Source organism: Papio anubis, chromosome 12 (assembly GCF_008728515.1).
Source record: "Papio anubis isolate 15944 chromosome 12, Panubis1.0, whole genome shotgun sequence".
In the NCBI taxonomy this organism is placed as follows: domain Eukaryota; kingdom Metazoa; phylum Chordata; class Mammalia; order Primates; family Cercopithecidae; genus Papio; species Papio anubis.
This window is the reverse complement of record NC_044987.1, coordinates 50,625,156-50,648,444: the sequence shown is the minus strand read 5'-3', so window position 1 is coordinate 50,648,444 and position 23,289 is coordinate 50,625,156. Positions and strand designations below refer to the sequence as shown.

The following is a 23,289-nucleotide window of genomic DNA, read 5'->3' as shown; positions in this document are numbered from 1 at the left end:
GAAAGTAAATTGGTTTTTGGTATTTATTTTTTCAATCATCTATTTTATACAGTTGATGAATTAATTGGTCAGAGGATTAGCTCAATTTCAGCTGCAAACCCGGAAGTGTCTGCATTTTTATTTGCATTGACTAACCTTTGGAGCGGCAATAGGTTAGGGCTGTTGAAAAGGACTTTCTGTCTACTAGAAGAGATAGTGGAGCAGGAGTGGAATATGAGGTAACTTCTGAAACCAAAGGGCAATTCACCTTTGCTGTATATCCTCACCGCCCACCCCTGAAGCACATTCATAGTTTATCAATGCCAGGTTCTCTTCCTTCAATAGCCACAGCACCAGGGAAAGGAGAGGTAATTTCGTAAGAAGAGTTAATATCATCGACTGTTTTGATAATGACTGATTTGGGAAAATTAAGCAATATGTGGGTATAGCTGTGAAGTCAGATGACTTCCTTGGAGGCTGGGTAGCTGGAATGGGATGGGGGTAGGAGTGTCTTACTTTTTCAAGTGTGAGAAATGGCCCCAGGCTGAAGTCATATCTTACCTCAGCCTCAAGGAGGGCTTGGGCTCAGAATGGCGCCACCACGGCAAGCTACTTCCTAAGGGTACAGAGAATGGACCTTGATGCTCCTCCTAAGTGGTATCTACGCATGGCCACCCCAGAAGTGTTCAGGGGACTCTCCCATATTGGTCAGGGGTTTGGTCAGTGAGGAGTCAGATTCATTATTTTCTGTACTCAAGAAAAGAATGATTCCCTTTGAATAAACTACTGAAATGTACAGAGCCTAGGCCAAAAAACGTGAAGGTGATTGATTACTAACCCCCAGTTATTTAAAGCCTGAGCTATGTAGAGGGTGTAAGCATTCAAGGTTTTATTTTAGTATTATTTCATCAGGAAAATGCTGTGGGTCAATTAAAGAAGTGTATAAATTCTTGGGGAAAAAGTATAGTTTTAATGATAGAAGCATGGTAGATTAATATTGCAATTTTAGACTATAACTTTACGGGGACATCTTCAACAATTAATGTGCAAGGGAAGAATCCTGACCATGGGATAACAAAAGCTTTAAATGTCAGGTAACTCTTGGACTTCATGATTCGGCTGGGAGCTTCATAAAGGTAAAGACTGAGTTTCATTCATCACCGTGTCTCCAGTGCCCCATTGAGTGCTTAACATAAAGATGTCAACAAATTTGCATTCTGATTTAAGTCATGGGAAACAGGATGAGCAATTAGGCCAAAGGTAGGTTCTACTTTGTGTTTCTGTCAATATGGTCATTTAATTTTGGAAAGCATGATTTTCTCTAAATAAATAGAGCACATCATGTTCCCATAAAAATCTCTTCCCAATGGCTTTGCAAATCATTCTGATGGAACGTTCTAAAGGCAAATCTTTAATAAGATATTTGATGTCAGCATATATGATTGTGATTCAGGAAACTAGGACAAAGCATAGCTTTGATTAATTTTGTTCAAGAGTTCTCTATCTGTCTATCCATCGCTTCTTGGTTTACTTCTCTAATGAAAGGCACTGGTTCTGGTTCAGAGCAGTAGTGTTGGTAGACAGCAATGGCAGCATCCCTTATGTCTGGGTCACCCCAATTCTCAAGACCTTGTGGCAATCAGGTACTGTGTAATACCCAGGAAGCCTGTGGGGAAACCCGTGGAGGTGGGTATGACATAATTGCTGTGAATTCAGCATCTTAAACTAATTTTTACTTCCATGTTCAAGAATGAAAAGCCCTATGGGTAATGGGGAAGAGACAAAGGAGAAGAGAAAAAGCCACTGTGATGAAGGAGAGAAAAATCCCGTCTTTATGGCAATTTGCAGGCCTTCAGGGTCTTTCACACTCACTGGCTTTTATTTTTCACAGCCATTGCTTGAGGTAGGTACTCTGATGATCCCCATTTTACAGATGAAGAAGCTGAGGCTCAGAGATGTTAATGAGCCTTGATTCCTCAGCTAGTAAGTAGTGGAGTCAAGATTTAATATCACACCTTTTTCAATTCTTGTGGAGTATATTGCACTGTCTTGAAACAGTGAGAGAAGCAGAATTCTCTGTGGGGCAGGGTGGGTGGGTGTTGAGGTAAAGCTTACAAATGAACAAAAAATTGAAATGAGAGATAGGGGCTGAAACCAGGTCAGGGTTATTAAGAGGCCATCAGGTGCTCTGCCTCTAAACACAAGTTCTCTCTCTCTCTCTCTGTCTCTCTCTTTCTTTCTTTTTATTGCTGCTGTGTCATCCCCATAAAATAGTCATCCTTAAGAGTTTTTCTATTTTCTACTCAGGAGGGGTTGGCACTTCGAAATAACAGCTGAAAAAAGGTACAAACTATTTCTTGGTTTTGTTCTGGCAACTGCATGGCTGAAAGTGGGAGAGCAGCACAGAGCTGTGTGTGGATGTCTGCAGCTGCCAGAGACTTGGCAGAGGGTTTTGTCACAGTCTCCACAAAACACTGTGTGTTTAAACTGGAAGCCAGTCACAATGAGAGACCCTAGTATGCCTTCATGCTAGACAAAAGCAAATTGCTGTTCTTTAGGAATTCCTGGAAACTAGAAAAGAGAGATGATGGAGAGAAGACCAGTGGCAGTACATTTAATGCTCGAAATTTAGTTTTTAATGCCTGCATATGATGATTTTTAAGAACTAATTAGGTTCTTAGAGCCATAGAATGTTAGTGCTAAGAAAGGGCTTAGGGTTCATGTGCTTCATAGATGGCAAGTGCGTTCCACACACCGTTACTCTCTATGACCTTGACAGCCATCACAAACTGATCATTGCCGGGACTACTGCTGAGCCTCAACATGGCCTTAGAATACTTTTCATTACAACTCTTCAGGCAGCTATTGCCAATTGGTTAGAGTTTCAACCTTCATTAAAATTTATTTGCCATTTCTGTTCTAATTCAAGCTACTCATTTTACATAGGAGAGAACTGAGTCTCAAAGACTTTGAGTAATTTCTTTAAGGTCATACAGTAAATTAATGGCAAATTGTCTCCATAGGATGTTCAGAAGATGAACTTAATATACATACAGTCCTTAAAATCAGACTTGGTGCATAATGTTATATAAATATTGCTGTTTGCATTAACTTTATAGGTAGTATGAAATGGTTAAAAGTTACTACATAAAATGTCAAGAGGCTTGGATTACAAACTACAGGGAAGAGTGGAAAATGAATGGGATTCAGAATTAAGAGGTCTTGGTTGGATTTGCAGTGCTACTACTTTAATAAGGTAGGCAGCCTCTTGGAGCTTCAGCTTCCTCAAATGGAAAGGGGGTATTAATGTAAAACATGTCTAATAGTTTTGTTGCAGAAATTAAATGAGATAATAGATGTAATGAAAAACTGCTTTAAAAAGACTAAAGGAGTAAAGACATCTAAGGGCAATAGTTGAGAACAATAGAGTAAGGTGAAGAATATGTACCATTTTCACTGACTTTAGTGGAGAAGTTTTGAGTCTCCTAATCTCAACACCTTAGTTTCACTCAGATCAGTTCTTCAAGATCCTTGTTTTGAAAATCCTACTTAACTGATGAGCACTAATGGGTTGGAAGGATAATTATCAGCTTGCACACATTCATGATGATGTAAAGAGCTTTACTGAGCTTTGAGGAAGGCATGTCTTCAGTTTTAGAAGCTTACATAGTCCTCATTATACTTGCCTAGTATTTACCACCTCCTAATACAAGGGCAATTGTAAGGTGTGATACAGAACAGCCAAAAATACAAGTCTGAATTTTACTACTTTATTGTCAGAAACCTAGAATTAGTCCACAATTAAGATAGTTTTGAGGTGGTGTTTGGCACAATTAGACAATGTACATTTTATCAACTGCAATTTTAGCTGGTGTTAAATGCAGTTGGAAAACCTATTTTATAATGCTTGAGATGATGCAGAAAGATCTGAACTATTTACTAGAAATTGATGTTTGTGTGTATCTGTGTGTGTGTGGCATACCTCAGGAAACATATAAGACTTTCAAGTAAGGTTGCCACAATAAGGTGTAACTCCAGGATACAGTGTGAATGGGGACTCCGGATTGTGAAACACAATGGCCTAGGTCTTTGTTTCAAACTCTGAATTATTATTATTATTATTTAGCCATTTTGTCCCCAGAGTGGATATGGAATAGTAAAGTACAACAGTGAAATACAACACCTGGATATTGGTCAAAAGAGGGTTTTTTTTTTTTTTGTATTTGTTTTTACTATTTTTAGTCATAATTACAGCAAAAGCCAGGAATTCACTAGAAAAATGTAGCCTATTTTGACTTCAAAGTTGGTACCTTCTGGAAAATATATTTGTTCCAAACCTCTGTGTCTTTTGTCGTGGCAATGCTCTTTCTGAGAAGTTCCTTCCTTATCTTGTCTAGCTAGTAAGTTCCTCAACTTTCCAAAGCTCAGCTCAAAGCTGCTTCCTCTCTGAAACTACCTCTTACGCTCCCACTATTCTTGAACCAGACATCTATCTTAGTACCTGTCACATTTTGTGCACTTTTTAATTTATTTATATATCTCTCCCACTATTATGTGTGCTTAGATCTAGAGTTAGTTGATATTCACAATGGGTCTAATGGTATCCAGGGGACCTCACGTATAGTAGGTACCAAATGAATAAATAAACATTCCTCTGGAATTCTTCATATTTCCATTCTGGAGGAATAAATGTCATTTTTCTCCTCTGAGCTGTGATAAAGACTCTTCTTACTTTTGTTCATTTGTAAAGAAACCAAACTGAGTGGCTGACCTTCTGTAACCTTGGATGAAACTCAAGACAATAGAGATGATTAGATTCCATATTTGCCTTTCTAATGTCATAGAATCCAGTTCCAACTCCTCTCTTTTCTCATAGATAATTTGAGATGTCTGCAAGTGTTTCCTTTATTCATTCGATAAACATTTATGTGCAACTAGTATTTGAGAGTAAAAATAATTAGGGATGTCATCTTGGAACATCACTCCAAAAATCTGTCAAAGAGTTGAAAGTCTTGGGCCAGTTTTTATAACTTAATAATTCTGGGAAAAATATTCCCACCTCTGAAACAGAGAAGAGAAGCCTTTAAAATATTCTATAAAAATGTGATTTTTATAAGAAAAGGTAGTTCTTGTATAGTATATATTTTCCATTAAAAGAATTGAAAGATAAAGCATGATGCTTTCTCTTTCTGTACCTGTGTCAACTGGGTGGAAGCACAACATTTGAAAATTGAAAACTTAATATCAAGGAAACTAGTGTCATTGGTCTTCCTGGAACCCAAAAAAATAAGTTATATTTTTCTACATACTAAATTGAGGGCAGCTTAGGTGTTATTAACAGAAGCTTCGGTCAATTCTTCTTGGCCGAGTTTCTTGGTTTAAAATAAAATGAAAAAGGGGGGAGGCAAATTTTTTCTGAAATTAGGATGATAATAAAATTATAAAAGTATAAAGAATGTAAAAATGTTGTCATGTTACCGTGTTGACAACAAGAACCTTTTGAATTCTTCCATCAGCAAGAATTGATGGAATTTCTTCTATTAATAAGACTTTCATCAGTAAGAAAATTAGGTGGTTCTTATATCAGTCTAATAATGTTTGATTAATCAAGCATATCTCATCACAATTTTTTTTTTCATTTTATTCCTTTGTCTACATCATCTTCCTCCTCCAAGCCTACCTCCATCTGCCATCTTTCCTTTTTTGTGCTTTCTCTCCTACTTGCCGCCCCTCTGATTTTCCAAAGCCTCTCTCAAAATCCAGATTAAGTGTTGTACCACTATTTGGCCTTCCACCTCAAAAAGGCATAGTTTTGTAAAGTACCATGCTATAATTGGGGGGAAAACCTCAAACAATTCTAGTTTTCAATTAATACAATACTCATTCAAACAAAAGACAATACCAATTTCTGCCTTAGTATCTGTGGGTCACATGTATTAGGCCTGCTTTTTGGGTAACCCATTTCACTAAGGAATATAAATTAATCTTACAGAAATTGTAAGAATCCCAGTAAAAATATGTACCTATGTTAGTCACCAAAAACCAGTAAGTAAGTAGGTGGTAAGAAACCATGAGGACTGATCAAAAGGATATGATTGGTGTTTGGTGGATATTTTCATACACTAAGCAAATGGCTTGAGGTGACCAAACAAAGACCAGAAATAACTTTTAAATAGTTACCTACCTTTTCAGCTAAGTTTTCTGATCTAAGAAGACTTGGTCACATTAAAAAAATTAAGTTCCTTCAACATTAGAGGATGAAACTCTTCCATCAGTTCCCCAATTATCAAAAAAGTAACGTCAGAAATGTTATAGTATTCTACCTTAAATGATTAATCAAAGAGAAAGTGATGTAAAAGATTCACACCTGATTTTAAAGGAACACTTAATTTATAAATGTTTTTCCTATGAAGGGGAGCCAAGAACAGAAAGGAAATGGCAAAATAAGAAGGAAAACAATACCATGATGATTTTTCCACCCTCCTGCTGAGAGTTTCAATTATTTTGGGGGTTACAATGTAAACATCCACCACGTTGAACTTTTTACACACCTTCTCTGTGACAATTGAATCACTGAGTCACAACCAACTGGGGTTGTAATTGTTTATTAGCAAGACCACTACTGCTTGCACAAATCACATAAGGGTCCACTGATGGCTCTAGTGTCTTTTTTATCTTTCCACATCCAGTGATTTCATTTCAAGCCATTTGCTTTGAATACAGATGATAAAAGGTAGCAATTGAAAAACAACAACAGAAATCTGAAATGACCACCACAGGCAATGGGGCAATTGCAAAGAAAAGGACCGCAAACCAAAGCAGTAACTTACGGTAGCTACTTTCGCTATCGCTGGCATTAGAAGAAACATGTTCTGCAAGAACAGCACAGCAAATTAAAGAGATACCAAGCATTGAAGAGCAGCCAGAACTGAAAGGAATACACTCATGCAAGGCTACTAGAAATGTGAGCGAAAGGCAAGTAAAAGCCGCAGAGGAGGCTGCATTAAGAAAACTCAGATAAGATAAAGAAGATGAAAACTTTATCTCCATTTTACAGGAACCCGCTGCTTGATTGCTGTTTCTTCTTTTTAGCAAATGAAGAAAGTATCTTTAATTACAAAAAATGCATAATGTCAACTTAGGCGATTAGAAAAATACTATGACCCATTAATATACCTCTGACTTTCAAGATTTATGTGACAGTGAATAGTATGTCTTGACAGAATGTTTTCTTGACTATAAATTCAGGCGCTTCTGGTGTGTGGGCACTGTTTTCTTGCAGAGTTTTTTATTTCTCAATTTTAGCCTTTAAGCATTTTGCTGGAATGCTGCAATTCAAATTGCTAATTGATCCCTGGAATCCCTTGAATTTTATTTCTATTTAAATAGTTCCTAAACACATTCTCAGAATGAAAAGGAATTCTTGAAGATCTTTTCTGCTTCAGTGAGTGAGTTGAAATCTTTGAGGAAGATGTGAGTCACTGAATAATATTTTATGAATCAGCTCAATAGTTCCTTGTTTTTATTTTAGGATTCTTGCTTGGATAGCTATTGAATTCTGGAGGCATGGAACAGGCAGGAGATAAATGGCCTGATACACAGTACAAGTTCTGGCATGAAGTATTTTTTTTTGCTTGCACAGCAATACTCCAAATTATTTTTTCATACATAGTTCACCTAACTTAACAGGGATGTGTTGCTTATGTGCCAGAATTTGAGCTCTTATTTCCAAAATCATTTTCTTTCATCCATACTGCTTGTTAAGTTATAGATGATACACTCATCAGTCTATCAACTTATTTGTATATTACTTTAATTAAATGAAGAACATGTGACTATTCGATTTCTGAAGCTCACTATAAATAACTTCAGTTTTTTAAAAAGTGACAATAGTTATGCATTTTTAGAAAGACAAAAATAATATATAAAATTATTCTCTAACAATAAAAAAGTGCTTTGATATCATATATTCTTGCCAATTGGATAGAGTAGTTTTAGAGTATGAAACTAATGAAAACCAAAGCATGGGTTAAATTTGCACAAATCATTTCTCTTTGTGTTGGTCTATGATCAGAACTGCATTACTAATTTGGGCACACGTTTTGCAAGTGCAAAGAGGCAATAGGGAAAGAAGTGTGGATGAACCTGTGCAAATCTGTTTTCGGTTACAAAAATGAAAGTCAAGGCACATAACCAATAATAGTGTATTTCATGTAGATTATTATCTTAAGTGCCTTGAATTGGGGATGACTGGGTTTTTGGTTGTTGTTGCCAAGCTTTACTTTTAAAATTTATTCAATTTTTAAAGAGCAAACAGACATTTGCATATTCTAGATTGAAAGGGTATCCTATTTTTGACATTCCAAAAGCCACTACTTTTTAGTGATGTTTATTATTAACAATATATTAAGATGTTTCTTTTCCCTCTCAAATTGAAAATTTACAAATTCTCTCTGGTGGTGCTTGATGCTGTCCAGATAATGCTGAAATCAATATTTAAACTTCAGCCACTAAATTCAAGAAAAAGTTTCTATCATATTCCATATAGTGACTCAAAAATAAAGTTTTCATCTTTAAGATCAGTACTCTTGATCAGATTTTTAAAAATATAAATATCTTTTAAAAACTCTCCAAATGAACAATTTGAATTATGAGGGGGTATCAATACTCAGGGTTATAGAAAGAGCCCTTGAAAACAAAGTCCAGTTCAATGTAATTTTGTTTTATACAAATAAACAGCTTCTAAAAATATTGCCCATAGCTGTTAATTTAAAACAACAAAACAAAACAAAAACCTTAAACATGTGATACAGTTGCAAAAGACACAAAACTCTGTTCTCATTTCATTGGTGCCTACGCAATGGGGTTAGTTATTAAAGAGGAAAAATCATAGTGTAGTATATTAAGCGACAGGATAATTATTTTTTTAATTGCTTAGTGAAATCAGACACAGACTAAATACATGAACAACTAGAAAATGTAAAGGTTTAATATATTTTGTTTTTCACTCTATGCTATAAAGTGAAGACCTGATTTTGTAATATAGCTGATAAATCACTGATAGAAAGGCATATTATTACATATCCAAACTTTATCATATAAACATTTCAAGCAGGATCACCGCAAGTCAGAAAAAAAATCAAAGTTAATAACAAATAAATACTCATGGAAGATCAAGTAGCTTAAAATTTGCTTTTAGAGAATGCATGTTCCTTTCGACTACAAAACAGCTCCTTTACTAACAGCAATGTACAACCTAATTATGAGATTTGACAAGGTCATTAAATATTTCCATGTGAAAAGACAGAAGGAAGAACATAAAGTACATTTCTATTTTGCTGTTCTAGAACACTTAGCTCACCCTTTCTTTCAACATGGTTTCTTGCTCTCTGGGAGGTATTAAGCGCAGAGCAAGTGATGCTATGGTGGGCATCAGGACCATGTTGATAATATCACTTGGTCAGAAAGGGATGGTGTTAACTGCAACAGAAGTTAGAGTGCCTGATACACTTTGCTTTTAAATGCTGACATGCAGAACAAAACGATCGAAAGTTACTTTGTAGGAACATTCACAGCTAGGTAACAAATAAAACTCGTATCTTGTGCATGCTAGGAGTGAAAGGCCCTCAGGAAAAGGAACAAAAGCCAAACTCAAAAGGAAAGGAAAAGAAAAGAAAAGTTACAGTGACCATTCCTGGAAACTTACTCAGAGTCTTTGTTCCATAACCGTCGTCACCTAATCCGGGGATGTCCTGCATGGAAGTCCCCAGAGAGAGCAATGAGAGAGGAAGAACAGCCACGGAAGAGGAAGGAAGAAGTCAGTGGAGTTGAAATGAATACTACCATGACAGACCGTGCTGCCTTAACAATCTGGATCCCATTCTCTCTTCTTTTAAACCAACTTTCACCCCAAACTCCTTGAGCTGAGATTCAAGAAGGAAATTTCTGATTTGCAGAGCAACTCAAGGTTTAAACAAAAGATTGTAAGAGAGAAAAAAATTCAGCAAATGCCCAATTTTGGCCCATGGTTGATCATGTTGCCACAAAAATGCCCCACTTAAGGAATAAACCTCTCCAAATTTCATAGCAAATTCTAAATGATATCCACCATTACAAGCTCAGTGCCCAGCAAGTGTTTAGTGTTTTGTAGGAGGGAAAGAGTGAGCAAATGTGTTAGTAATTGATAAAGATAATTTAATTGTTCCTAACATTCCAAAAAACATATGTGTCAATGGAATCCAATATTTCTTCTCAGAAAAGAATTTGTCTCAAGACTTAGAGAGTTGCATGATAGAAAAGGCAAACCAGACCCATTCCTGGTCAAAGAGAAATGTCGGTTGGGTGCAAGTCCCAGTTTCGGCAAGTTTCTGTCCAATGCCTTCTGCAAAGAAGAGTCATGTGAAAGGAGGGATCCAGACTGTAGTCAAACACTGGTCACAGTAGTAGACCTGCCCTGCCTCCCTGCTGTGTTGTTTGCCTAGGTGTGTGGCGTGGGAGAGCCTACATCCTGCGTGTTGCCTGTGAATTTATTTCTCTTATGTTGCATGTGACATTATCTTTGAGAATCTACTTACGTTCAGGATCACTGGTTTCCTGCTCACTCTGCTCCTTGTTCTTGTAGAATGGGAATTTTCGTGAAAAGATGAAGCTCTTTTTACGCTTGTCATTGAATGACTGTGAAGGAGAAAAGGCATGGGGCAAAAACAGGGGACGTCTAATTGTTGTCACACTCATGCTGACAAAACAACTAGTTTGTAAAAGTACAGAGAGCTGTAGTGACGCAAGTGAATAATTCTAAAGTGGTGCCAGAGAGTTCTAAAGGTCAATTTTATTTTCAAGGAGTATAAATTCTGAATAGTGGCACCTTGGAAAAATTGTCTCCTACGCAAAAGACTGGTTACAGATAAATGGTGATGGAGGGAAAGTCTTAAATTAGAAGGAGAAGACCCAGAATTTTTTTGTGCTGGCTTTACATCTTGCTAGTTCACCTTAGAGAGGTAATTGAATCTCTCTGAACCTCAATATCTTCATCTGCAAAATGAGGACAATGATAGCAGCTCTTAGGTTGTGAGACCCACAAAGGACAATGTAAATATAAAGTGCTATTCAAATGTCTTCTTATCACCATCACGTAGAAAATACTTTACTGAAAAAACTGGTTTTCTTCTCAGTGTCTTGATGTCTTTTAAAATAATTTGAATTTGAGTTACTTCTCTTAGTTTTAATTAAAACTGCACAAAGAAGTATGTAGATTAAGGATATATGATAATTATAGCCTTATACATGAATATATAATCATTAGAATATAACATTTTTATTCAAAAGAGATTTTTAACAATAATTTAGACCCATGTCCTCATTTTGTAGACAGGGAGGCAGAGGCACAGAGTTGTGTCCTGTACTGATATCACAGAGCTAGTTGGTGACAGCCAGGAGGCAATCAACCAAAATCTGTTAAAATTGCTGCTAAAGGGGTATTAACTTGATATTAACTTATCATAGGAAAAATGGCAGTGACTCAACTAGATTCTGATCAGGTAAAAAAAAGTAAGAATGACTGTCTTTAAAATTTTTAACTATTCCATTAGCTTAAATGAGGCTGAATTAAAAATAACACATAGATACATCATATGATACAGGTATTAGAATTTATTCATTCAAGTGGATATCATGTGCTTGCCTAGAAGATTCCTTAAGAAAATTCCATTAATTCCACTGCTGCTGTTCTTATGCAAATGCTTTGTGGGGTTTCTCTTTGGGAAATGCATTGACAGTCATTTTATAAGCTATTGGTCAGGCAGGTTTTACTCATTTCATATTCATATATCATTCAAAATATGTTTTACCAGATTGACTACTATCCTTGTTTGGCTGATTTGGCTCTGAGGGTCTTTTAGCTGCTGAAAAAATTAAAATCACTCTCCAAGGATCAAGATTTGTTAGCACACAGCTATTGAAATGAAGGTGCCAAAGACTCTGAAGGTAATTTGAAAACAGGTATTCAAAAACATTTTTGGCAATGGCAGCTGTTAGGAATAAATGTAGAGCAGCAAGGTGACTACTTAGAAGGAAAGGAAACTTGCTTGGATGTGCACTTTTGTCCCATTGGTGGGAATTAGTCCTGTACCCTTATGAATTTGAAGCTAGACAAAATGGTATAAATAACTTATCTTCTGTGTATACTCATACATTCCCATATCAAATATCCATTTTCGTAACCATGTTCATTTAGGAAACATTAAAGTACTAAAATGTTGGTGCTGTCACTCAGTAAGTAACTCATTACTTTTTTAGGTAGTAGAAACTTTCAGCAAAGTAATAGAGCTCAATTGTATGCCCATTAAGAATGTTTTATGAAAAATAGTGAATCAAATAATTAATAATTTCTGAAATTAGAGGACATATACTCTACATTCAAGTACTAAAATTACATTCTCAGAGGGAAAAAAAAGGTATCACTTCAGAATTTATTACTCTGCTGACAGCACCTATGCTCAATATGGTTTTATCATCATTTGTAATTTAGGGTTGGTGTCCAAAAACAAGGTTGAGAACTGCCCCCAAATTTTCCCAGTTAAAAATGACAGTCCTTAAAAGAATACTAAATATTCTTGCATCACTCCAGTTTCATGCCACTTTTACATTTCAAGCATATTTAAACTTCAGTAACTGAAAATAAAAGAAAAAAATCATGTAAGAATTAATGGCCTGTGATATTGCAAGGTATGTTGGACATTTAACTTCAACATCACCAATGACTTGTCATGCAAAAAAAAAATTACAAATTTTCATGCAAATACAAAACAATGCCAAGAGGAGTAAAGCCTGGGGTGAAAATGCAGACATAGAGGGACAATGTAGAGGGCTATGAGGGCCCAAAATGGGGCTGCATGCAAGCCACATCATTTAAATGGTCTCAAGGGTCAAAGGAATATGAAAATGTGTTATCTGTGATTAATTCTTTTATGTTTCAAAGCAAGGACTATAATGTGTTAACATTTCCCAAGTATGAAAATGTTGTGTATCATGAATCATCATCTGATTGGGACATAATACTACTAAGCACCACACTTTTCAAAAGAACAGAAAATACACAACAATACTTTAAGAATAAGCATATCTAATGTGTCAGTCTTATTAGCAAAAGCCATTTCAGATTGGAATTAAAGATAAGGTAATGAAACTATTGGTGGTTACATTTCCTTACATTTGTGGACAAAAAAAAACAAGTCACAATTTCAGTTCACATTCACAGACTTAAAAGTCATATGTTTAGGATCTTAGCTAAACATTTAAACTATAAGAGATTATATGTGGTTTATAATGCTTTAACAGTATTCTTTATTTTTTATTAGACATGTGTAATACCATTATATAAGCTTTTTGGCTGCTGTAATTTTTTTCTTTTAATATAGAAAAGGAAAATCTGTTACATGAGTGCTAGGTGAGAATAATAAATTAGCAATTGTACTATTTATAGAACACATGGTTCTGAAGCAACCGATGACTGATTTACAGCTCTATTCTTAATTATACTTGATCAATGATATTCTTTGTCTGTCTACATGACAGTATCTTAGATCTAGATCCATTGCTTTCATAGCAGGAAACATCTTTAAATAGAGACTTTGAAAATACCCATCAAATGTGGCATGGGGCAAGTTGGCATATCTAAAAATTCCATTTTGGAATTTGACCTAAAATGTTGAGTTCTAACTAATAAAGATGATAAAACAATAACATTTATTGGGCATTTATGTGCCACATTTGGTTCCAAAAGCTCTACATGAATTAATCTCCATGCTAACTTCATGAAGTTAGTACCATCATTATTCCCATATTACAGAAGAGGAATCTGAAGTGTATAAATCTTCTATTATTTGCCCCAGAGCCACAAAATTGGTGAGCAGAGAAGTCAGAAATTGAATTTGCAAATATTCCTGGTTGCAAATATCACTGTTTTTAAGAGCATCACAAGTTTCTGCAACTTAAGCCTGCTTCAAGTTTATATTGAAAATTATTAGTGCTTGATTCTCTTAAGTGTGTTCTTCCCATAGCTTGATGCTTGAAGATTATTTATTTAAATCATCAGATGGTATTGGATTCAACAACATCTCTTTTGGTTACCCTGTTACAATTTTTGTGATACTCATTCATATTTTTTGGCCTTTCTTCAATTTTTCTTTTTATGATAATGTTAAAAAAAGAAAGAATTTAAGTGTGACAGGCCATGAATGGCAATTAAAAGGTAATTGCCCATTAAGTGGCAAATCTGTGGAAACAAAGGTAAACTGGTTGCTTAGGGCTGGGGATAGTGGGCACAGAGATTGGGAAGTGGCAGCCAATGGGTATGAGGTTTCTTTTGGGGAGATAAAATGTTATAAAATTAGATTGAAGTGATGGTGGCATAACTCTATGAATATACTAGAAAACATTGAGTCGTATACTGTGAGTGAATTGTATACTATGTGGATTATATCTCGATGAAGCCATTTCTTTTTAAAAAGGACCCTCTTCCCAACCTCACACCATGGACTGAGAAGAAACATAGCAGGTTTCTAATTTTATTTGGTGTAAATAATTTTTATCTTTAATTGAATAAGAATAAACCACTCATTCCAACCCTTGCAGTCAATTAGATACACATGTCTTTTGTTTATCTGATTTTGTTTTGTCTCTGTTAAATGAATACCTTTCATGTTGTGACAGACATTAGAACACCCATACTAGGAGTCACTATTACTCAGAAGTCTCCAAGTTGTTAGGTCAAATGGCATGAAATTGCCCAGCCTGACCCTGAGATGTAATGGCGTTGGCGAACCGGCTTAAGATGAAATACATGCTTCATGAAAGGAAACAAAACAAAAACCTCAAATTATTTTCCTACTCAAATCCCATGTTTTTAAACACACATGAGTGAATCTTGACATATTTTTATCCTTCTCATCCAGAAAACTTTAAAACTAGGGACATGTTTTAGTTTTTCAAGCTTTAAAAGTTTCATAGTTCTAGAATGTCATCTTAGTGATATGAGTGTTCTCTGGGCAGAATTTAGGTTTAAATTTATACTGAGCTCAGATACATCTTTTCTGTGACCTCCTTATTGTTTTATACATGCTATTTTACCCTCCTCATTTCTCCTCTAAAATAATTATGTTCCCCTGGGAAAGTTGTTACTGTATATTTGGGTCACTACTTTGTATTACACAAATCTTATTTTCACACACATAAAAAGAGAACTTTGAAAACAAGTGAGGTAAAAGAACAAGTAATAATGTAACAAAGAGGGGTTAAGGGAAAGATTAGAGTTGGCTTGAGATATATCTGTTTACAGAAATGTGTCTATGTGAATGCATGTATACATGTGTGTCTATAATCGCCTAATTAAAAAAAAGATTATTTTGCAAACCTAATGAACTAATGGATGTAGGCATTGAGTATCAGTAGCTGCTACAATCACAAAGAGACAGTCAGACGTTTCATGCCTTCTGATAAAAGAATAAAATATGACTACAAAGTAGTCTTGCAAACCTCTATTTACTCCTAAAACAAAACTCCCTCAAATGAATCAGAATCTAACCAAACCTCTGGATTCAACTACCAGTTTACAGCAACAAAGAGGACAGAGAAACATGGTAATTTATACTATAAAAATGCAATCAGCCAAATCCGAAGCGTGGGAAGCTCTACAAGACAAACGATCTGATTTCATCTATATAAAATTGCAAGAAACAAATAAAATATGGCAGGAAAACATACAATCAGAAGAGACTTTGAGAAGGATCAGCCAGTTACAATGTATAGACTTTATTTTGATCTTGGTTCAAACAAACAAATTATAAAACAAAACAAAGCAACAATTACAACAACCAAACCCATTTGTGATACTTTTGAGCCAATTTGAGCCCTGAAAAAACACTGGATACTTGTTGATCCACTAATATTCAATTTTTATGTGTAATAATGGCATTATGGTCATGCCATATTGCAATATTAAGGCTAAAAAAATCTGATGCATTGGATTGCTTCAAAATAATATGGCAGGGATGTAGTACTTATGTACCCCCTGAGTATATTGTACAGGTAAAACTGTAAAGAAGCCTTGAACGTCGCTTAACAGGTTTATTGCTGGTTGTGATACAGGCATGACAATTCTGAAACCATTTGGTGTGTGCTATAGGGTTGAGCAAATGAGTAGACACATGGATGTTGTTGGGAACCAGGATTGTCACTGTGAATGAAAGGTGAGATTAAAACGTGGTTTGGAGGAAGGAGAGGAAGTATCTTACGATGGTGACTAGTAATTAGAGGCATGAGATATAAACTTACGATTTTCTAAAAAGTTTTATTTCTTCTCTGTCCATTAAAAGAGCTTAGATGTAATGATACCCTAATAGCAAAATACACATTCAGTACTCAGATTTTGTCTTCCGGATGCCCTTTTCCATGAAAGAACCTAGAATGTTTTAGAGAAATGGCTGATTCCAAGGCTGAAGCAGGGAAAGTATAAGGTGAGTCTGAAACATTTCATGGGGCTCAAAGAAAGTAAGAAGTATTAAATATAAACATAACACCAAACAGAAAACAAATAAACAAACAAAACCTAGAATGAATGGTAGCGTGTGAAAAGACACAAACAAAACCTGGATAATTTGAATATTAAAATGAATAATGACAGTAATAAAGTATAACACATTCAATTTAAAAAATCTGAGTTCACTTTGATTATCAAAAATACATAAATTATATAATTAAAAATGGGATAAAAGAAAAGCTCTTCTTTAGAGCATGACTAATAATTATAGAAGGAATGATAAAGTCAGGAAATCACTATTTTGTAATCATCATAATAATAGTCTATTTAGGGAAGAATCATCTGTGGATGCTTAAACTATTAATTGAAAGTTTGTTGGGGAATAGGATATTTATCTCTTCCCAGATTATTTAATTATTAAAAAGAGGGGAAAAGATACCTTTATAGTGGAAAAATTTGGTAAATATCACCTTAATCAAGTGATCAAAATTAGCAACACCAAATTGTGGGACAACGTGACACCATGGGCCTCCCTATGGAAAACACTGGGAAGTACACAACATCACTTCTGTAGTATTTCCGTCAAAAAGGAATTAGTTGAAGTTAACCGTGAAGAAACAATTAGGCAAATTAAAATTAAGAGATATCCTCTCAAAATATGTCAATGTCATGAAAACCATAAAAACTAAGGAATCATTCTAGATTAAAGGAGATAAGGAAATAGGACAAACGGAATGTAATGTGTAGTCCCGAGTCAGAAAAATAAAAAGTCATATTTTCTACAACTTTCTCTCAAAATAATTCAGGGGATTATACCAATATGAGTTGGTAATTATTGAAGCTTAGTAATAGGTAAAATATATTCATAATTCTACTTTTTCTACTTTTTACATGTTTAAAAATTTTCATAAGGATAAGAAAAAAGTTGAATTGTAAAGCATTTAATGCAATGCCTTAAAAATACTTATTAAAAAGTAGCTAATAGCAGGAAAAATGTTTCCTTTTAATAGGTTTTTTGTTGTTGTTGTTACTACTTCAAATCTAACACCAGGAATAAAAACAATTCCAATTCGCATGAAGCACAGGGGCTACTTGTACCTAAAAATAAGAAAAAGAAGCAGATCAGAAAAGTAGGGAAAAATCAGATCCCAAAGACTATCACTTGTAGCTTAGTGAAGGCTGAGACCTGGGTTCATTATTTATGAAATTGTGGGAGCTAATCCTCTTTTGATCTCAAAAAATGAAATTCGATTTAGAATTTTTTTGCTTAGGAAGAAATCAAAATCACGAGATGCCAATCATTCTAATTAAGTTCTGTGAAATGGAATCCCAGATGAAACCTGTTTTATTTTTCCCCCATTTATGTTATTTCTGAGACTGGTCATGCTAAATAAAAGCACATCACTCAGTCAGCAGTCTAAGTTGGGGAGGCTCAATTCCAGTAAAAAGCTCAGGTAACAAAAGGGCATAGAGACCAAGCCAAGTATAGCTAAGGGGTAGCTGAAATTATACGCTGGACTTTATGATCACTCTAATGCATAGTAAGTAGGATGTTTTCCTTAACTTTGAGGCCCAAGACATCTACAGCATCACTTTGTCTGGGATGTCATACTTATTTCTCCCAAGGAAATAGAGACCTTCTCTTCTCTCTCATCTTGCAACACTCAGATCTTTCTGCTTCTCCTTACAGCAAAACTCCTCCAAAGTCACCCCATCTTCTCTTCCTTTCTGAAATTACTTCAATCACACTTTAAATATTGTAACATCATCTACACCAGAGGTCAGTGACCTGTGGCCCATGAACCAATCCAGCCCACTATGTGTTTCTGCAAATAAGGTTTTATTCGAGGATAACCATGCTCATTCTATATGTACTACCTATGACTAGTGCTACAGCAGCAGAATTGAGTATTTGCAAAAAAGATCAGATGGCCTGCAAAGCCTAAAATATTTACTCTCTGGCCTTTTACAGAAAAAGTTTTCTGGCTACTGATCTAAACCGCTTTATTCAGGGTCACCAATGAACTTCGTGTTGCCCAATCAAATGTTGATTCTCAGGTCTCATCTTACTCTGTTGATCTTCCCATTAGACATAGTTCATCATATCTTTCTTCCTGAAACGCTTGCTTCCTTGAACTCTGGCACACCTCCACATTTTCATTGCCATCCTACCCCATATAGCATTTGTCCTCAGTCTGTTTTGCTGATCCCTCTTGATCTTCCTGGTGGTTAAAAATTGGGGGTACTTGGACTCAGTTTTTGAGTCTCCTTTCCCTCCCTTCCCAGCTTGAAGCTTTCCCTGTCTCCAGCTTGAAACTTTACCAGAGTTCCAGACTCATATATCCAATTAATGCGTACTCACTATCTTTACTTAGATATCTACTACATACAGCCTTCAAACCAAACACATGGTCTTCTCTGCAAACTCTCAACAAACAAACAAATAAACAAACACCAAGCAAGCAAACAAAAACCTTGGTCCTCTCTCAGTCTTCTTCAACTTAGGAAATTCTAACTCTTCCAGTTACCCAGGCTGCAAACTTGTAGGGACTCCTCTCTTTCTCTCACACCCAACTTCCAATCGGTTAATAAATCCTGTGTTTTCAGCTTTAAAATGCACCTGTAATCCGACCACCCCTCACCATCTCCACCAGTACCACCCCAGTCCAAGTCACCACCATCTCTTGCCTGGAGCATGATATTGACCTCAGCTGGTGTCCCTGCTTCCACCTATTCCTGTTGCACTTTATTCTCCTTACAGCAGCCAGGGTGATCTTTTAAAATTGTAATTCAGATCATGTCATTCTGCTCGAGATCCTCCAGTGGCTTAGCCCACCTACATATCAGCATAAAACTCAATAAATATTTGTTGAATGAATACATGGCTGGAACTCCTTTAGTGCTCTGCCCATAATCTGGCATGTATTGCTACTCTATCTTTGATCTCTTACTTGCCACTGTGCCTTCTATTAAGCTCTGCACCACTGCCTCCTTAAGCCACACTGGCCTTGTTGCTTTTCCTTGAATCTTTAAATTCAAGATTTCCTTGAATCTTGATTCAGGGACTTTGCTCTTGCTGTTCCCTCTGCTTGTAATCTTCTTCCCTTAGAAGGCTGATTCCTTAACTCATTCAGAGTTCTACTCACATATCCCTTATCAGTGTATGGAGCTGTTCTTACTGACAGACTCTATCTAATAATTGCACTGGCACCTATGACCTAGAGAAGCTGAACAAATAATATTCAATCTAAAGGGAATGTGATGTTTTCCAGTGTTAAACAATAAAGTCGAGGTATCAAAGCAGAATGTTTCTATGCACTCAAACCCCATGTTTCCTAGGACTTTCTACCATAAATCCTTGTCTGGTTTAATGAACTAAAGAGGTCTGATCTTGCCTCATTAGGGTCTGCCTACCACGGCTCCTGCCACCTGGCCGCTGTGGATTAAAGACTAGTCACATCATAAAGCTGCCCTGGCAGGTATTAACAGGAACTCAGAGCTGAAGCAAATAAAACTGCTATTTGAGTTTCACTTTAAGTCCTAATTATTTATGTATAGACTAACCAAAATGAATTGTACTGATAATTATAATTTTTTAAAACAGTATTGAATAGAAGTTTCGTATTAACCAGAAACACTCAACTAAATGACACACTAGATTATTTATTGTAAACCGCAGATTTAGTTTATGCCAGCTCTACCACCATCCCAGGATCCAGGAGCTGTCCTAGCTCTATTCCCAAATTACCCCTCTGCCGGGCTCCTAGGTATTTACCTGAGGCTATTTCAGAAACACTGACTGACTACGTCCGACAAGATGAAGGAACAATAGCCATGTTTATGGCTGTTTTATAGGTTGAACTGCATATTTCTTATTTTTTTTTTACACAATATCCTCAAATTTGTATAGATTTTCTAGTTAAACAAATGATTCCTGTCAACCTTGCCCCAGATTGCAGAGACATCCAGTTCACTGTCCTTAGCCCTTAGTGATGAGGTAAGAACTCTAAAGGCTTCTGGGTGGAGCTCCCTGCCTACAAGTGCCTATGCTTGAAAAGGATGTCTCCTGAAGTTGAGCAGGGCACAGACTATGTGGCAGCCCTGTACTACCCTACAGAAAAGGAATTTTATTGCAAGGATACTAGAAAATCTCATCAAATCTGAGGAATTGTAGAACAACCAAACGAGATAGGTCACATGCAGCTAGACCACATGAAGAACTAGAACAGAAAATTCAAATGCAATCAGGACACTCCCTCTATCTCATGGCATGTTTGCTTTACTTTTCTCTCCCTACTGATCAGACCCTTTTACATGGTGGCAAACACAGTTACCACTGAATCCTAAGCTCTCTTTCTTACAGTTTCTAAACCAGTGACTGACTCTGGCACTCTTTGCGTTCAAGCTAAAAGATCTCAGGGAAGATCTCTGATGTGCTCAGAACGGACTCGATGTTCAGCTCTGTGTCATCTAATTATGACAGTGGTGGCAGTGGGCAGGGTCTATGTGGACATAAAAATTACTTCGCCGTGGTAGAGGTGTGGTCTGTTGGGGTGGGGGAGGTATAGAGAGAGGTATTCTCCAAAGAATGCCACACTATTATCAGAAAAACCTGAGATATCAAGCAGAGAATACACTGAGTGCTTGCCATGCTTTTGTTTGTCTATTTCAGAATTCTAATTGACAAAAACAATGTAATTTTGGACTGCTCTTCCACTCCACTTCATGTCTACCCTGCTGAAGTACTCTATCTTCAAAACAGCTTAAGGGTCATCTCATTTTCTCAACTTGAAGTGGAGTTAGTATACTTTTCTTAAGTTGTCATAGAACTCTATAAAATCTGTTTTTACCCATACCATATACTTACTATGACATGTTATATTATTCTGGGTCTGCTGCTATTAAAGAGAAAGCTTGGTGAGGTTAGAAATGGTTGTACCTATTTATTAACATAGCTATAATAACCATGGCTCTCCCCAAAGCAATATTTCCAGCTTAGGCTGCTTTCCTGAACCTCACTCCCACAAGCCCAACCTCTCACTCATGCCCACCTGGATTTCCCATAGCTAAAACTGCTTCAACAAATGCTATGGAGTAACCTGGAAAAGAATAAACTGACTCAATTCACACGAAACACCAAAATTATTAAGGGATAGATTACAGATCTAAACACACAGGCTTAAACTGTAAAATTATAGAAGAAAATGTACAATATAGTTATCATTTGAGGTAGGCAAAGATTTATGGATAGAATGTAGAAAGCACAAATGATAAATTTAAAAGTTGCTAAATTGGACGTCAGCCCAAGTTAAAAATGTCTGTTCTTCAAAAGAGGTCATTTAAAAAATAAAAAGACAAGTCACAAAGTGGGAAATAATGTTTGCAATATATATATCTGACAGTTTTTATTCAAAATATTTTTAAAGTCCTACAATTGAACAATAAATAGAAAAATCAATAAAAAATGAGCTAGAGACTTGACTGGATATTTAACATAAGTAATATGTAAGTGATCAGAAAGCATATGAAAAACATCATTAGTCATCGGGGACATGCAAATTAAAGTCAAAGTTGACTTGATAACCCACTAGAGTAGCTAAAATTAAAGACTGACAATACTAAGTGTTAGTAAGATGTGGAGCCCTTGCAACTCTCATTTAAATTGGTGGGAATGCAGCATGATACAGTCACTTTGAAAAATAGTTTGGTATCTTCTTGTAAGTGTAAACATATAACTAATCTATGACTCAGAAATTCACTCCTAGAAAATTACGTAAGAGAAAAACATATGTCCACAAAAAGATATCTTTACAAGACTGTTCACAATTACCTCGAACTGGAAACTACCCTAATATCCATCAATAGGTAAATTAATATATTGTGATATAGTCATACAATGAAATGCTACTCAACAATAAAAAGGACTGAACTATTGATGCAGGAAACAACATGGATGGACCATAAAAGCACTATAGAAGGCAGACACAAAAGAATACATATAGGTAATTCCAACGACAGTGAGTCCTAGAACAGGCAAAACTAAGCTATGTCGGTAGAAATCAAATCAGTGGAAGAGTTAAGAAGGATGTCTAATCCATATATTATCATGGTTGTAACCATGACACCTCCCAAAACTGTATTTCCAGCCCATGCTACTCTCCTAAATATGTATAGATTAATCTTCTATATCTTGTCTCAGAAGGTGGTTTTAGAAACTCTTTTCTCTTTGTCCATCTCACGAACACTTAGCATTTTTAAGGGTATGCTTAGGTGTTCTACCCAATGTTGTCACAGTGAATGCCACTTATTTTTATATATTTCTCTCCTGTCACGTTATGATCTAATAGCAGGTAACATATTACTTTCATTTTGGTATCTCTGGGATTTAGAGCATGACAGGTACTCAATATTCACTGAATGAACGCAGGAACCAAAGTGTTGAGCAATGATTTCCATCATGAGTATGGAGAGAAAATTCAGGCAAAGCAAAACAAAACAAACACAACAAAATAACTGAACATCTGGTGAAAGGTGGGAGAAGTAATGGAAGAATAAGAACCAACCGGCCAGGCATAGTGACTCATGCCTGTAATCCCAGCACTTTGGGAGGCCAAGGCAGGTGGATCACCTGAGCTCAGGAATTTGAGATCAGCCTGACCAATATGTCGAAACCCCCAAAAATACAACAATTAGCTGGGTGTGGTGGCATGTGCCTGTAGTCCCAGCTACTTGGGAGGCTGAGACAGGAGAATTACTTGAATCCAGGAGGTGGAGCT

General features: G+C 36.1%; 1 protein-coding gene across 24 annotated transcripts in view; it reads right to left on the bottom strand.

Moving 5' to 3' along the window:
• Positions 1-23,289, bottom strand: part of DLG2 (discs large MAGUK scaffold protein 2) — a 2,166,350-nt gene that overhangs the window by 18,475 nt on the left and 2,124,586 nt on the right. For 17 of the 24 annotated variants that reach the window (XM_031653896.1, XM_017949248.3, XM_017949243.3 and 14 more), the window contains one exon: positions 10,554-10,653. In XM_031653896.1, coding sequence (XP_031509756.1) covers positions 10,554-10,653 — 100 coding nt within the window. Of the gene's footprint in view, positions 1-9,685; positions 9,732-10,553; positions 10,654-23,289 lie in introns of all 24 variants that reach the window. The other 7 variants (XM_017949244.3, XM_017949249.3, XM_017949256.3 and 4 more) reach the window with 1 other exon arrangement.